The sequence below is a fragment of the Rutilus rutilus genome, assembly GCF_951802725.1.
Source record: "Rutilus rutilus genome assembly, chromosome: 19".
Taxonomy (NCBI): domain Eukaryota; kingdom Metazoa; phylum Chordata; class Actinopteri; order Cypriniformes; family Leuciscidae; genus Rutilus; species Rutilus rutilus.
Window position 1 is genome coordinate 15,842,930 of NC_140232.1, and position 15,740 is coordinate 15,858,669.

The 15,740-nt window shown below is 38.5% G+C and overlaps 1 protein-coding gene across 1 annotated transcript; it reads left to right on the top strand.

The window, feature by feature from the left end:
* The first annotated feature begins 3,712 nt into the window (after positions 1-3,712).
* On the top strand, positions 3,713-13,920 carry rflna (refilin A). The gene is made up of 4 exons (XM_084389091.1): positions 3,713-4,263; positions 5,157-5,484; positions 12,722-12,831; positions 13,146-13,920. The coding sequence occupies exons 2-4, from the start codon at positions 5,269-5,271 to the stop codon at positions 13,486-13,488; spliced, it is 669 nt and encodes a 222-aa protein (XP_084245217.1). The 5' UTR covers positions 3,713-4,263; positions 5,157-5,268; the 3' UTR covers positions 13,489-13,920.
* Positions 13,921-15,740: the final 1,820 nt, after the last annotated feature.

Here is a 15,740-nt window from a genome sequence, read left to right on the forward strand (position 1 = left end):
TTGAATGCATCATTGCTGAATAAATATTAATTTCATTCAAAATAGATATCTTATTGACAACAAACTTTTTGTTAGAAAAATGTTAGCGCAAGTTACAAGTTAGTCATGTATTTGTTTTCTTCAAGACTGGTCATAACTTTTTTGAATCAGTTACATAAAAAGGTAGATTGGTCTAATTTGAATCCGAAAAGTAATGATTACCCCTAACTAATTACTAGTTTATCAGACTAGTTCTTAAGACACAGTTAGCGACTATGTTTGTGCAACTGGCCCCAGGAATAGTGCCTAGACTAGTATTACAAGTTAGTCATCACTTTTTTTTCTTTACCTAACAGTAATACTGATTATTCATTAGCTACTGGGTATTCATTAGCTTAACAACTTATTCAAAACATTTAACTCCTGCCACATTAATTTGTGTAAATGGTGGCCCATCTTATCCTGTGGCTCATTTTACCAAAATTTGTCTTACAATGCAATAAAACATACCACCAAACAGTGTGTAGCAGGCAGAATTTGTTTTGAAAATTATAATCAACAATTTTTTATCAAAGAAGCTGTCAAAATATCATTTATAACAAAATCAGTCACTTAAAAGAACATATGTGCCATTGTAACTAAGGTTGTTTGGTTGCAGTGCACTAGAATGGGAGCGTTATTGCCTCACAGTGTCAAAATCCTTACCATAGAGAGAGTGTGTGTGTTAAAAATAGTATTTTTCTGTGAGCGAGAAACCCTGGCCTAATTAAGACTTGTTTATGTAGGGAGCTATTCCAGAAAACTGAGGTTTATTTGTGTATATGATTGACTGAAGGTGAAGCTCAGGTGAGTTGTTTTTCCTCTGAGAATGTAAACCAAACATGAAGTTTAGAAAGATGCAGTGTACATGCACAAGCTCCTTCAATCAAAAGCCATGCACATATGCACACACACACACGCACGCACGCACACACCTGGACTTGGACCGTCTTCTTCACAGCTGGCTTGGCAGTGTGCATGTGTGTGAGTGTGTGTGGACACATTAGGTTGCCAGGTTTCACTGCAGTATTATCAGTGCCAACAGGTGTGAAGACTGGAGAAGGATGTGTGTGCTTGCTTTGTACACTGACACGCGTGTGTGTGTGTGTGTGTGGTTCATGTATACCCTACATTGTGGGTGAAAATGTCCCCACAAAGATGTCAATATCCGAAATCCTTCACTTTCTGAGGACTTTCTGAGGTCCCTATGAGGAAAACAGCTTATAAATCATACTAAGTGATGTTTGTTTTGATGGGTTTAGGGGTAAGGTTAGGGTTAGAGGATAGAATATACAGTTTGTACAGTATAAAAAAGCATTATGTCTGTGGAAAGTCTTCATAAAACATGAAAACCCAGTGTGTGTTTGTGTGCACGTGTATGCGTGCACACTCACGTCTATACAGTAAACTTTTTTTCTTTCCGGCACATATACACACTACACATTGAGTGTCTGTCTGGTTTTGAGAGGAAGGGAGTAAAACCACACAATGTCTGAAAGGGTAATCACTTAAAACTATTTACAAACACACCATTTCAGACAGGGAATATGAATCACTGCAGTGAGTCAGTATAACGTATGACAAATGCATAAGTTTGCGTGTGTGTGAAGGATGTGAGAGAGAGAGATCCCTTCTCATACAGTGGACTCTTTGTGTACTGGAGAAAAACAAAGTCAAAGTGAGTGAGGATCCTCTGTGCAAACACACCAGTCAGCTGGACAGTGTGTATATAGTCTGTATGCATAAAACAGCCAACACCTTCATTTTTGGACACATTCTTCTATATCCTTAATCATTCTCACTTAAATCCTTATTATAATATCCTGATTTTTATACTTGGATAAATGTATCAAAATATGGAGGGAAACAAAGTTATGGATCCAAACATCAGCTTTTATCAGATTGATTTTTTATGATATTTCTTCCCTAAAGTGTCTGGACATCAGAAACAGTAAAGAGCAGAGGTACCAAATGTGTTATAATGATCTCAGATCTCAAGCATCCACCCATCCTACTCTATGGTTGCTCTATAATAAGAAAATATCCATTTCCGCTAATAACTTCAGATCTGTATTGATTTTTTTTTTTTTTTTAAGTTCGCACAAATGTAAAAGTCTTCATGTGGTTTTCTGTTTGTATAATCTAGACTCCATTCTGGCAAAAACTTGTTTAAAGGATTTTGATTCATCAAATTGTTTGGCGGAAATAACTAAATATATCTCTGATCATGACCTGTATTGTCTCTCTTACCTATGTTGACATTTTGAAGACACAGACCAAATTTAAGGGGTGCTATAACTAGCATCCTCACAACTTTGCAGGTTTAATTAAAAATGTTGAAATTCACCAACATTATATTACATTTGTATTCTGTTGTGCCAGATCGTTCCAATTTGCTTGTACCCCGATGCCGTTTCCGGTTATGAAATTTAAATTCATGCAGGCGTGTGTGTGAATGACAGAAAGAGTTCTGGGGCTCTGGGGAGTGTATTCTAACACTCAACACTTATGTGCCATGAAGGCACCTTTGTTTGGCAAAATCCCATTCGAACAATAAATGCTTTTCTGTGATTCCTGGCAATTTGCCGAGTTAAGTCAGAAAACTGCTGAACCATCAAAGCCTCAATCGGATCTCTGGATGTGTTTCATGGTTGTGTACATGTACGCACGTGTCTTTGTGCTTAAACCAGTTATGCATATTTCTTTCCCCAGAATCAACAGACGTCTGCGAATAACTCTTCTTCAGGTTCAAACAAACAGCATGTCTGCAAATTACTGCCAAATTCTTGCCTTGCTTTCAGACAGTCTTACTGGCAGCACTGTTATCTTTTTGTTCTTTGTTTCTCTGTCAGATATGAATGTGTTTTTGAAAGTTTGGAACTGATGCCTTGCAGAAGATTGGAAGTGCCCACCCTTACTCCACCCAGGCCAAAAATACAACTACACATGGCCAGAGCTTTGAGACATGCTCCTTCACTCTCACACGGCTTATGGATCAGACGAGAATTGCATAGCTTCTGACCATGTACATATTTTCATTAGGGTGCCCAGACAAGTTTTTTAATGGATTTATGTTTAAAAAAATACGGAACACTTAGATATTGCATATATTCAAAGCAATTAAAAGTTAAAGAATGCAAACTAAATGTTCATTTTAAAGTGTTTGTGAACAGTCACAGTTCTCACGTTTTATAGTTTGCCTATGGTATGAGTTACATAAATGAATGTTGTTGTTGTGTGAAACACTTTAGAAATTAAAATGTAATTACTTTTAGTCCTACTACATAAACATTTGAGCGAACATGCATTTTAGCACTTAATTAAGTCTAGTAGTGACTGATTTTATACAAACAGTAGGATGTAGCATTACATGCACTGTAACTGTGCAGCAGTTATGGTCAATCACTAATTATCAATTATCAAATGGCATATGTGGTATAAAGAAATGGCAGGCATCCTCTTCTGAAGTTGCGGTTTTCCCGGGACACTCCCTGTTTCATGAGGTGTGTCCCTGCAGCTGTTATAGGCTAACTGACTTAAAATGAAGTGTCCTCAATGTCTTTCTAGCTACCAGCTCGTGGGTTCCTAACAGAATTACATTACAGAGAAGGAAAGCTGTTTCTCTGCCAAAAACCTGGTCACCCTATTTTTCAAAAGTGTGACACACTAATCCCACACAGTAACCTAATTAGGCACACAAAAGTTCTTCAGAAATCACAGAGGTGCATTTCACTCTTTATTTTAGCAGCAGAAATCGATTTAAAATCATTTTGAAATATGTACATTGAGGTACACAAATGTTTTACACATTTAATCGCGGTTTGCTCTAAAAAAAATGTCTAAACGCTAAACTTTGTGCTAAAATGTAGGTCAGAACTGTCAGTAGTGGCGCTGCGCTGAGCGTTGCTCCCTCTACTGGCCGGCGTTAGAAATGAGCCAACAGGATTGGCTCCAGGCGCATAAGAGTGCGCGCGCCCTGCTCGTTCACATATTGGCGCACCACTGCTGCCAGATTTATACTTCTGCGCTTTCAGAAGAGCAAGAGACGGATAGAAGACACCGGCCCTAATGAGCTGAGGGACTATTGTGAGACTTTAGAGATTTGTGGTATTATTTTCACACTTTTTTTGCGAGGCAGTCATCGCGTGTGTTGTGGATTTTACTTTTAAGATCATGAACTAAAGTGTTATGCGCTTAACACTTCATTCAAGGATTTTTTTTTTAACCGGCGGGATTTCTTCAAAGGTAATAAAAACTCTTTAAGGCATTTTTCCCCCTTTATATAGTCTAAATATATAATAGAGTACATTAAGAGTGACTTGTGTTGGTCTTTTAATTAATTAAATACAAATACTTATAACTGGTCAATGTATTATCCTGTAACGCGCAGGTTTGGAAACGTATGCGACAGCGTTTCGAAACCTAGTGACCTGCCTACCTAGGCGGCATTTCGGGCATCTTGTTCGCGTTTGAACGTTCTAGTCGAGAACGTGCCTATTATGCCCAAAAATGCCGTGTAGGTGGGCTGCACACTAGGTTTTTAGACATTCATTATTTATAGTAGGCTAGTATATAAAAGTATAGTAGCCTATAGTTTTGTATTGTATTGTTTTGTATCGAATTTCAGCAATGTTTTGTAAAACAGGTAGACCGGGGCTAGTTGTCACAGGGATAACTTGTCACACTGGCTATATCTCAGTAAACTAGGTTTTGTGTTTGGTTTATGGTGTTTTTTTTTTAATATTTATATATATTTTTATTAAAGCTCAGGGCAAGTTGTCATATTATGTTGGTATAAATAGATTATACTAATATTATAAAATGCCAAAACAGCAGTTTGTTTAATAGTTACATTTTTGTTTCATGAATTTTGTTTCATAATTGTTTTACTGTATACATTTAGCTGAAAACCCTATAATAGACTGTTTAATCACAAAATCTGCTGTGAGAACTTATCCCATATAATGTGACACACAGACACACACACACACACACACACTCATATATATATATATATATATAAGCACTTATGCCAAGGTTTTAATGTAACCTTATACACAGAAAAATTCACTGGAGTAAAAATTGTGACACCTAGCCCCATTCTCTCATTAATGTATATTGTAATACTTTTGTTTTAGGCATCTATTGGAACACCACGACTCCCTCTGTGGTTCTGATATGGGACTTTAGGTTATACCTCTCGTACCATCTTTCCTGGAGTGAATTAAAAAAAATTGCGCTCTTCCAGAAATGGTGGGGCATTTACATTTACAAGCTATGGATGAGAGTTTGAAAGGAAAGAACCGGGAGGGACTACTCGATAGTCCGGATTCAGGACTCCCTCCAAGCCCCAGTCCGCCCTTCTACTCTCTGTCGCCAGGGATCCTTGAGTCGCGCACCGGCAGCTGTTCAACCCCGACTGAGCTGCAGGGATACTGCAGAAAGGAGAGCCGGGAAGGCAAACTGGTATGCATCCATATAATGAAGCCTCAGAGCTTAAAGGGATAGATCACCCAAAAATGAAAATTCTGTCATCATTTACTTACCCTCAAGTTGTTCCAAAACTGTATGAATTTTGTCTGCTGAACACAAAATAAGATATTTTGAAGAATATGGGTAACCAAACAGGGTGAGTAAATGATGACAGAATTTTCATTTTTGGGTGAACTATCCCTTTAAAGGAGACCCAACATCCTTTGTTGGCAGTGGAACGATTTCCCTATCAACCAATCAGTGCACTGATTTTAGGGGTAGGGTTAGTGTATTTGCTGTCCAGGAAAAACATGTTGATGAAGGAACATGCCCTACTTAGGACAGTCGTATTGTGCAGTATTCAGACATGTGCATGAGGACTATTGAGTGGATGTAAGTTTCAAACAGACAGGTCAGATCTAAAAGGGGGTAAAATAATGAAATGGATAAACACACAAGGGCTTTTCACACTTGTAAAAGTTAACCCTGGGTCAATCAGGCACCAGAGGGTGGACATCCCTTTGACCCCCTCCGCTCTGAGCCAAACTCCACCTGCAGTCAACCCCACCCCGAACACGATTTCATTTCTGTCGCTGCCCCCCCAAGTCGAGTGTCCTGCCGCCGGGCCGGCTCTAAACCCCGGGCAAGCAGAAACCTGAGTTATCTCGGTTCACGTTTCACACTGCTCATACTTTACCCGGGGTTAACAATTAATCCTGGCTATTCATACATTTCGCATATCTGTGATGTCAGTGTCACTGATTGGTGACTATTTTTTAAATACTTTTCGGTTTTCCATCAAACGCTGAAACGACTCCTTATACAACACACTGTCGCTGCGTCCGAAATCGAATACTTCCCTACTAAATAGCATGTAAAAAACAGTATGCCATGAGATTCTGAAGAACATTCGATAGAGACTTTACTATCCCATGAGGCCACGGGAGAGGATTTATGAATGGAGGTGAAGCGACGCAACTGACGCTGGTAAATCACATGATAATGACAACATGGCGGATGTAGTACGTCAAGATTCCATTCATACACTCATATTATACAGAAGCTGTCTTAACCCTGCTTCTAAAGTGTGAAATGTTCCATAACCCGTGGTTAAAAGTGAGGTTTAGAATGACAATAACCCAGGGTAATAATCGACCATGTTTCTGTTGCAAGAACTTTTCATTGACTACGATCAATTTCACACCACTGCAGAATATGGTTGAGTGCATCGTTCAGTATAGTTCACACACACACACACACACACACACACACACACTTCAGTTATAATCGTGACTTCTGCACTTTATAAGTGAACTGACATTATAGGCATTCTTACCTTTATAGATTTCATGTGTGGTTCTGGAGATCTGAGCTGTGTCATTCAAGGTTTTAGATCCAGTTCCATCAGTTTTCTGCTTTGACGGATAAACTTGCACTTCAAACGCACTCATTTACTCAAATTGCGATGTTTTTACGGAAGTAGCGGCAGATATTTTGTTTCGTATTGTGACGTACAACCAAGTGAAATATCAAAAAAGAGAAAATGACTTGGTTCTCTGCATCAGTTGTTGATTGGATGGCAGCAGATCTGATATGCAAGCTTGAGTTTGATTGTAAGAAAGCGACAGTGTTTAAGTGGACTAAATAATTGAAGAAGTCTGGCATATGTAACCAGAGATTTTTATAAAAAATTACACGGTTAAAAAACAACAACATATGCATGGATAGGGTGGAAGAAAATTGATTTTAATTTCATGCCAACTTTAAATAGTCATATCGGTTGTGACAGGACGTTCTGTTGTTATGGAAGTTGCCATTTTTTATATTTGCCAAAGTCATTGTCACTATGGATACAGATGATATTTACAAATTGTAAAGGGGTTTAACTTCAGTTACTCATTCGTGCTGCCAATATTCAAGCTGATTCTGTATGAACAGGACAATACGAAAGTCACATGTGAGCAACCGGTGGTTAAATGAATTCAATCCAAACCAACATGTTAGAATATAGAAGCAAATATGCAGTTTGTCATAAACACAAACAGATGCTGTTGACAATGTGGAGGCCAGGAACAAATAATGAGAAGTGATAGAGAAGAATCCTGAAATAGAAAGGGGTTCAGGTGCACATGCCTCCGGAGACACACTAATGAAGAGAGGATGACAAGGAGAGAGAGAGAGTTTCTGTAAACAAGTTGACCTTGTGTTTTGTGAATGTGGTAACTGTAACCGATCTCTATCTGTCCCTCCTTCCTCATAGCAACCCTTTTACACCACATACACATGTGCTAACAAACAAGCAATGCCGACACACACACACACACATATATATATATCATACTGGTACAGTAATACTCGACAGTGCATGTTCACGTTACAGTATACCGCCGCACAAGTGCCTCGGCACAACCCAGAGTCTTATTTCTGCCTCTGAAAGGTTAAACTAACAGTGTCCGTATTTGACACGACCATCCATTTAAATGTAAGTGCCCTTTCATACTGAACTAAGGCTACTTTACCCTAATGATACCCTATCTGTATAATGATACTTAGATACCCTAGTGTCTAAGTATTTCAGAGTAACCACACAGCTAGAAGATTAAGAAACACAGCTCAGTTCATCACAAGTCAACTGTGTGTTGAAGCACTAACAAAACAACAACTTTTATTAAACAGATACCAGCATGAGAGGCCTGAACTGATACGCCGCACGCCTGTTAATGCGATTGAGCTGCATTTGTCTGCATAAATGCTTTGCCCGAGCACGCCGCTAAGAGTTACTATCTAAAGGCATTTTGGAAAGTATAAATGATCACTCAGACACTCCTCTTTGAGAAACGTGCTTGCACTTGTTGGAAGACCGCTCCAATACAGCGTCTCGCTCAGTAAAATAGAAAGGAGCAGCATGACTTTTTTTTACACTTTGGAAAGCTCTCATGCCAGCGTCAACAAAACATCCCTCTGTGGAAGTTCTTTTGAATACTCCGTTTCCAAAATCCTATTACTTAAATGTATACAAATGTGGTCAAGCCTGCAGGCAACATGCATTATATGAGGACCAAATGCTCTCGCAGAGTAGAAAAGAAAAGGGAGGCATACAAAGCAATCATTGTTTGCCACACTTTGCATTTTCCATTCATGGCAACCTTGCTTTGTGGCGGTGTCTAATCCCAGCATGAATATACAGTATGCTATATGCAGTATGCATGCTTGCATCTCGTTTTGTGGCTGTGGCTCTATTTTAAGAGTTGTGTTTGTATGACGTAAAAACAAATCTCTCTAATCTATTTCAGTGTGGCAGGCCTAACAGCGGAGTTGTTGCAGTCAGTTACATAAGAAACTGATGACCTCTGTTTTCTGAAAGTGAAGGGTGCATTTATTGATATCAATCAATATTGGATATTTAATTGTGCATGCTCATTTCCTCTATTTTTACAGTTAGATTACCTTTGCCATCATCTAACACTCACTGAAAGTTAATTAAATAACAATACTAATAATTTAATAACACTGTTAAATGTAATCTTTAGCAAACCTCAAAATTATCATTTTTTTATACAGTACATTATAATGTTTTGATATCTGAATTCACTTGTAGCAGCTGAAATGTCAGAGTTTAGTTTAAATTGCTTTATTTTTATTTTTATTAGACAAAATAGTACATAATTTTAACATTGGCCATTTAATGGTTATGTTTTATTCATAGAGTTACTATCACAATATTACTATTAATAATATGAATACAGTTAATGTAGCACTTTCAGTCAGCACTACAAAAGTATTAATAAATCAATACAACAATATACTTATACAACACAGTATACGTCATAGCATAGTCCAGGGTGAAGGTATAGATCAGTGAAACAAACAGTACAACCGAAACGAAACCAAAAGATCAATCGGTCAGCTCCAGTGTGAAGTGGTAGCAGTGAATGTAAACATTCAATCCGTTCATGCCACTTTATGCCAGGATAGAGTTCAGAACCCTCAAACTGCTGGAGAGTGATGTTTACGTATACAAGTGAAGCTTTGACTAGTTATTATGGTCCTGTGTATCCCTGCTGGTAGATGCTGTAACTGCAGCATCTGTGGGGAAAAAAGGCATATTTTCTCCATTGATAGCCAGAACCGTGTTGCCATTTTTTGCATGCAACCTGTCAATTACAATTGTTTTTTATTATATTATATTAGTTATTTTGCCAGGGTCTGTTTTTGGAGGGCTCTGTACAGCATCAAATTGACTTTTTTTGCATTTGACGTCACAGTTATAGTTCTTTATAGGGCTTGTTACCTGATAGGGGTATAATACCTGGCTTTCTACATGTGTTCTAGACGTCCTTGGATAAATTGTCAGACCACCTGACACAATCAGTCTAAATAGCGATGCCACTGTAATGACAAACTCTCTTCAGCCTTCAAGCTTTGATTGAGAAGTGATCTGATACTGTACGGTTGATCCTCCACCAGACCTTTAACTGCTCTGTCCCTGCCTAGATCTCTCTCATGTGACTGTGTGTGGGGTGGCGGCACATTGTGTAACACCACAGCGGACACCGTATCCGTCCTGGATTTAACACACGTTCTCTCTTGTACTCATATGGACACAGACGCACATGCTCAACGGCGCAATCCCTCTTTCACTGGCCTGCCTCCATGAGACAACAGCATGATGCCAGAAACCTCTCATAAACAGCATATATGTTAGAAAAAGGATTGTTTTTAATTTTAGTGCTCATTATGTGTTCACTTTATTGGCGACCAGACCACCCGCTGTCAAATTTAAAAATATACTTAATGCAATGGATCACAATATCATAAATGGATTGCGACTGAATGAGACCAAGAACCCAGGAGCATGCTTCAGTTTTTTCCGGTGTGGAATTGCGTGTCTCTGGCCACATCGCATAAAACATTTGAGAATAAAGCACAGTTTCCATCCCAAGAGAACAAAATTGTCACTTCATGGGAAACTGGCACAGAATATCTGTAATAAAAATGAAAGTTGCTGCAATCGGGCAAGCCACTGTGGCTCTTTTTCCCTTCATCATAAATGACTTGTGTCTCAGAGCGCGCAGGCGAAACGCAATAAAGGCTGTCATGTTATTGTGTGTTCGGATGCCTGGTGTTTGGGAACACAATCATGTGAGACGCTTCTGATTTGATCAAACCAACATTTGAGATGTTGTGCAAAGAAATTGGTCCGCTGGTTATCCAGTCATCCAATCACATCCACTGTTGAAGCAAAGTCACGTGAGTTTTTTGTTGCTCATCGAGGGATTTATTCAGTAAACGTGTTTCCATCGTAGTTTATGCACACGTCTGATAAGAAATGTATCCACCTCAATTGAGCGCATACGGTTTTTTATGCACATTTTAAGAATTTATGCGCATTTTGTCGTTTCCATCCAGCGTTTTTTATGCGGTATCCAAAAATGTGCATATAAATAGGTGGATGGAAACATATCTATTGAGAAATGCTCATTTTGTTGAACTGTGAAACTAATTGATGCAATATTATTAGGAAAAGAATATAGCGATATATGATTGTATCTCTCATGTGGACTCTTTGAAACTGGGGTTCAGTCAGTCAAAACTAAACTTCTAAAATGAACTAAAGCAAAAAAATTAAAAATGCAGATTGTCATCTATCAGAATGTTAGACTGTAAACATGTTCTTGATTTTTTTAATGAGCAAGTTAAAAAATGATCCACTTGAACTCAGGAAGAGCCCACGCTTCCCATGTCACGTCAGATGATAGTTCGTTGATGATACGCTGCTGAGGAATTCGGTTTTATGAGGTGTCAGAGACTGAGAGTGAGGAGAGCTTGTACGTGCTGCACGCAGAGGAAGGTGCTGAGCGTGCACATGGTGTGTGTGTGTGTGTGTGTGTGTGTTGATGGCTGGAGCAGGTGGAGGGACAGACCACTGCGGCTCCACACACTGTCTCTGTTTGTCTGACCACCACATATATATATATCAGTACGCAGACGAACACATGCACACGGACGGCACTACTCCAGAGCAACACAAACTAAAACAATTCAAAACATTTTCATTAACTGAAATCAAATATAATTATTAGATCAAAAAACTTGAAGTAGGCCTACTAAAATGACTAAAACCTACAGAAATATATAAGGCCTAGGCCTAATTAAAATGTCAAAAACACAACAAAATTACTTGAACTAAGAAAACAATACTATACAATACTATAATAGTATATTAAAAATACAAAAAATCATGTTTATGCCCTGATCTTTGGACACTTATTTTGATATTCTGTTTTGTTTCCTTTAGTTCCTGTTTCTCTGCTCTGTTTAGTTTCAGTTTACTTGGTTAGTTTGTTTCTATAGTAACTTATTGGTTGCACCTGTGTCTAGTTTTGTTTCCTTTATTTTAATCTTATATATACAGCCCTGTGCTTTCAGATGTGTTTGTCGGTTGTCGTCTTTGGTCATAGTGTGTAGCCTATGCTTTGTTTTTCTCCTACGAATCTCCTGAGTATTCTCCTTGTTCATTAAAGTCTATTTTTTATTGACTACCGGAGTCATGCGTGTTGGAAAGCCACACTACAGATCCGTGACGGACCCAAACTATCCTCACCAAACTGTACTGACTGCTCAAAGAGCTGATATTCAAACAGACACCAAAACAACAAGCAAAGTAGGATACAAATTCTAGGATTGTTGCACAGTTGATATTTCTGAAATGTTGTTTTGCTAAATGCTCAACAGTGTTCTGATTCAGAGGACAAACTATGGCTGCGTCCGAAATCACATACTCTTTTGAGTAGACACTTATTTTGAATACTCTTTAATGAGTACTGTGAATTCAGACATACTTCTTTAGTCACATACTGTTTTTCGCCTACTCTATAGTAGGGAAGCATGTGATTTCGGATGAAGCCTATTTGATAGTACAGTGTTTATTTTGTGATGATAATGGATACTTAAAAATGAATACATGCAAATAAAATAATTGATTTGAGATTCAAATTATGCAGTAATGATATGATGCACTTGAAACTGCTACAGATATGAAGAAATCAGTTGCCATGGCCAACGGTCAATTATACAGTTTAGCTGTCATCATACATTACATGCTGAAATTGATCAATCAGATTCAAGCATTTCAATGTAAAATGCGCAAATATTTAGCCAGGATTTAACATCTATTATTATGGGTTTTAATGGGGGGTTAGCTACATGGCTAATTTCTTCTTCTGTGCAGCTGCCATACTTGCTCCTGAACTCTCAAGGTCCAGATGCGAGGTCACGCATGTACCCTGTGGTCTATGGAGAGAGCATTGAGGTCAACCCCAAACCAGAAAAAGAAATCAAGTGAGTAATGTTTGATCACCATTATCTACAAATGTTTTAGAAATGTGGTGTTTTTTTGGGGGGTGTGTGGTTGCAAACTTCAGTTTCAATTTTTTTTCTCAGCTTCAATAGAAGAACATCTGAGCAACCGTACAGTCACATGATCAACATCACACATTTTCTCACTAGTGACCTAGAAATAGTGCAAAATCTGAAATATTTCATCATTTTGCATCCAATCTCTTTACTCCATAATTTTCAAGCTGCTCTCAGACTTTGAGCGATTAGTTGAGAAATGTTTGACAGCTGAATTGATGTCTGCTGATCCTCGTCAGGTTCAACTCTGCAGTGAAGTACGCTTCGGACCGACACTTTCGTGACCAGGTGTACTGCGCCCAGGTCCAGACCGCCACATCCTTCAGCGAGACGGTGGTGGCCGTCCAGAACTGCACGTGGCGTAGCTACAAATCAGAGGTTCACTTCCAGCCGCGGCACAGGCCGCTACACTTCCAAAGCACGGCCATCGTGTTCCCCAAGCACGCCCGGAATACATACCGCACCACGCTCAACTACAACAGCAGCAGAAACACAGCCGGGCGACGGTGGTTTGTGTCCACAGTCAGGCTGGAGTCCACCGAGGACGCCAGTCCATGCATCATTTACACAGAAGACCTCTGAGAGACACGTGAGAGGTTTGTTATCGTTCCCAAAATGTCCAAAAAAAACAAAAAAAAACTCCCTAGAGAGTGAGAGTACGTGGACTCGATTAACTAAAACCCTGATTCAAAAAGGATGGCAAGAGACTTTAAAGAAAGGAAACGAAAAGTCAGTGAGGGCCATTTTGTTGTTTTGCTTCCGGTGACATTGGTTCTTGATAGTGGGGGTGAGGCAGAGTTGTGTGTGTGTGTGTGTGCGGTCTTTACATGTGTCGCATGTCAGTGATGTATTTATGTACATCTTTTTGAACTGATTCATATCCGATTGTACCCGTCAGGTGGAGGGAAAAGCATTTGGGTCAAAACGGTTTCTGTTGTTTGCTGATTCATTGGCTCACATGGAATCTGTGCCCGCGGAATTCCAACGAAAGATCGGCAGATTTACACGGAACACAAAAGAATGTTATTTAAAAATCAAATGAGAATTTCTTTTATTTGTCAATGTGTCTGGTACTAGAATTTCGCTTGGTTACATTTCAGTGCCTCACATGGTGTTTTTGCATAGTAATTACTATAGTAATTTGATAAGGTTTTATGCTACACTCATAAAAGAAAAGGTTCTATATAAAATCTTAATGGGTTCTATCAGGCGCCTCATATATAGAACCTTTTCATGAGATAAGTTTTAATTTAATACTTTTGTTTTCATTTATATATTTTTAGTTTAGTTTAGCTAAACAGCTTGTAAATTAACAAAACATTTCTCCTTATAGGCATATAATACCTTTTTGCCATAAAGTGTTCTTTAAAATTGAGTCACGAACCTTATTGAACCTTTTTTCCAAGAGTGTATTAATAAAACTGTAAGACTTTCATCTATTTGATGCAGATATTCCCCTAAAAATGCAAAGAACATGCAGAGTCCGTGTGGGCCGACTTTATCGTCTTATTCAGTATTGCTGATTCGTACAAATTCTCAAACAGGAAACAGTTCACAACACATGTATATACAATGAAAACAAAATGCAAAGACTATAAGCACATTATATGTGGATGAAAGAGTCAGCACTGACTATCAGAGAACCGGCGGAGAAAATAGAAACTGTATTTAAGTTGCACTTATGGAAAGTTGTGTTTTTCTTTTTCTTTTCTGTTGGCTGTAAATGTGTTGGTATGACTAAGGGAGGAGCACTTGAAAGGTTGGACCAAAGATTCTGTAAAATTCAGTTTTTTTTTCTTTCCTGTACCTCAAAAAACGTGGAATAATTTCTTGCACAAACGTTTAAAAAGCCGGCCGACGTGCTAATGATTCAGTGGCCAAAAAAAAGAGCTGCACTCAGAATGACAGGAAACAGAAGAGCGAATGTGGAACGTTGTATTTGAAAGAACTGGACTGAGCATGTGTTATATGAGAGAGTTCAGCATGTTTTGTTGGATTTGTGAGACAGGTTTTCTCTGTGAATGGAGACAAAGTTCACTGACCTCCTGACATAATCATGGTCTTTCAGATTGTACGGTTAGATAACTTTGGTTTTCAAAGGTATTGAGCATTTTCTGACATTGTTGGTGCCTGTTAGTCTAGATTACCCAAGTGAGCTCCTGTCACCTGCGTTTCATGTGGAGCAGAGAGGAAACATTCGGCTGTGGGAGGATATATGAGAGATAACAGCGATATGTTGAGAGGGAGGTTTGGACTGAGCAGTACAGCGTTATGAAGGTGTAAGTACTTTATGTTCGTCTTATGTTTGGACTATCCAGTTTTAGGTCTGTACAAGCTCAAATGGATGTTGTTGGAAATGGAAATGCTTGACAGTTCAAACCAAAAGAAGTGTAATACAGTAACCTATGAAATGACAGGAAGGACTGTCTGATAAATCACTTCCTGTGTGTTAAGATGGTTCACCCAAGATGGACATTTGATAACAGAGGAATTTTAACAATGTGTTTCTATTTTCATGTGTATGAATTTTTTTTTAGAATACATTTGTTGGGTGTTCAAATGCTCTCTGCTAAAGGATGGATTTTCTTTTGATTTCCTAACACAATGATTCGTGTTTCTGGTAAATATTTTCCTGTTGTATATGTGGCATACAGCACTCGTAATTCTCTTTATATTTTTGTATAAATTCCCAAGTTAATGGTCTTCTTTTGGACAACAGATGAGAAAATAATTTAATAATAATAATAAAAAAATGTATATCCAAAACGAATAAATAAAAGACCCAAACCCTACAACGGCTGTATGTTTGTCTTCTTTTTGATGCCGCGATACAC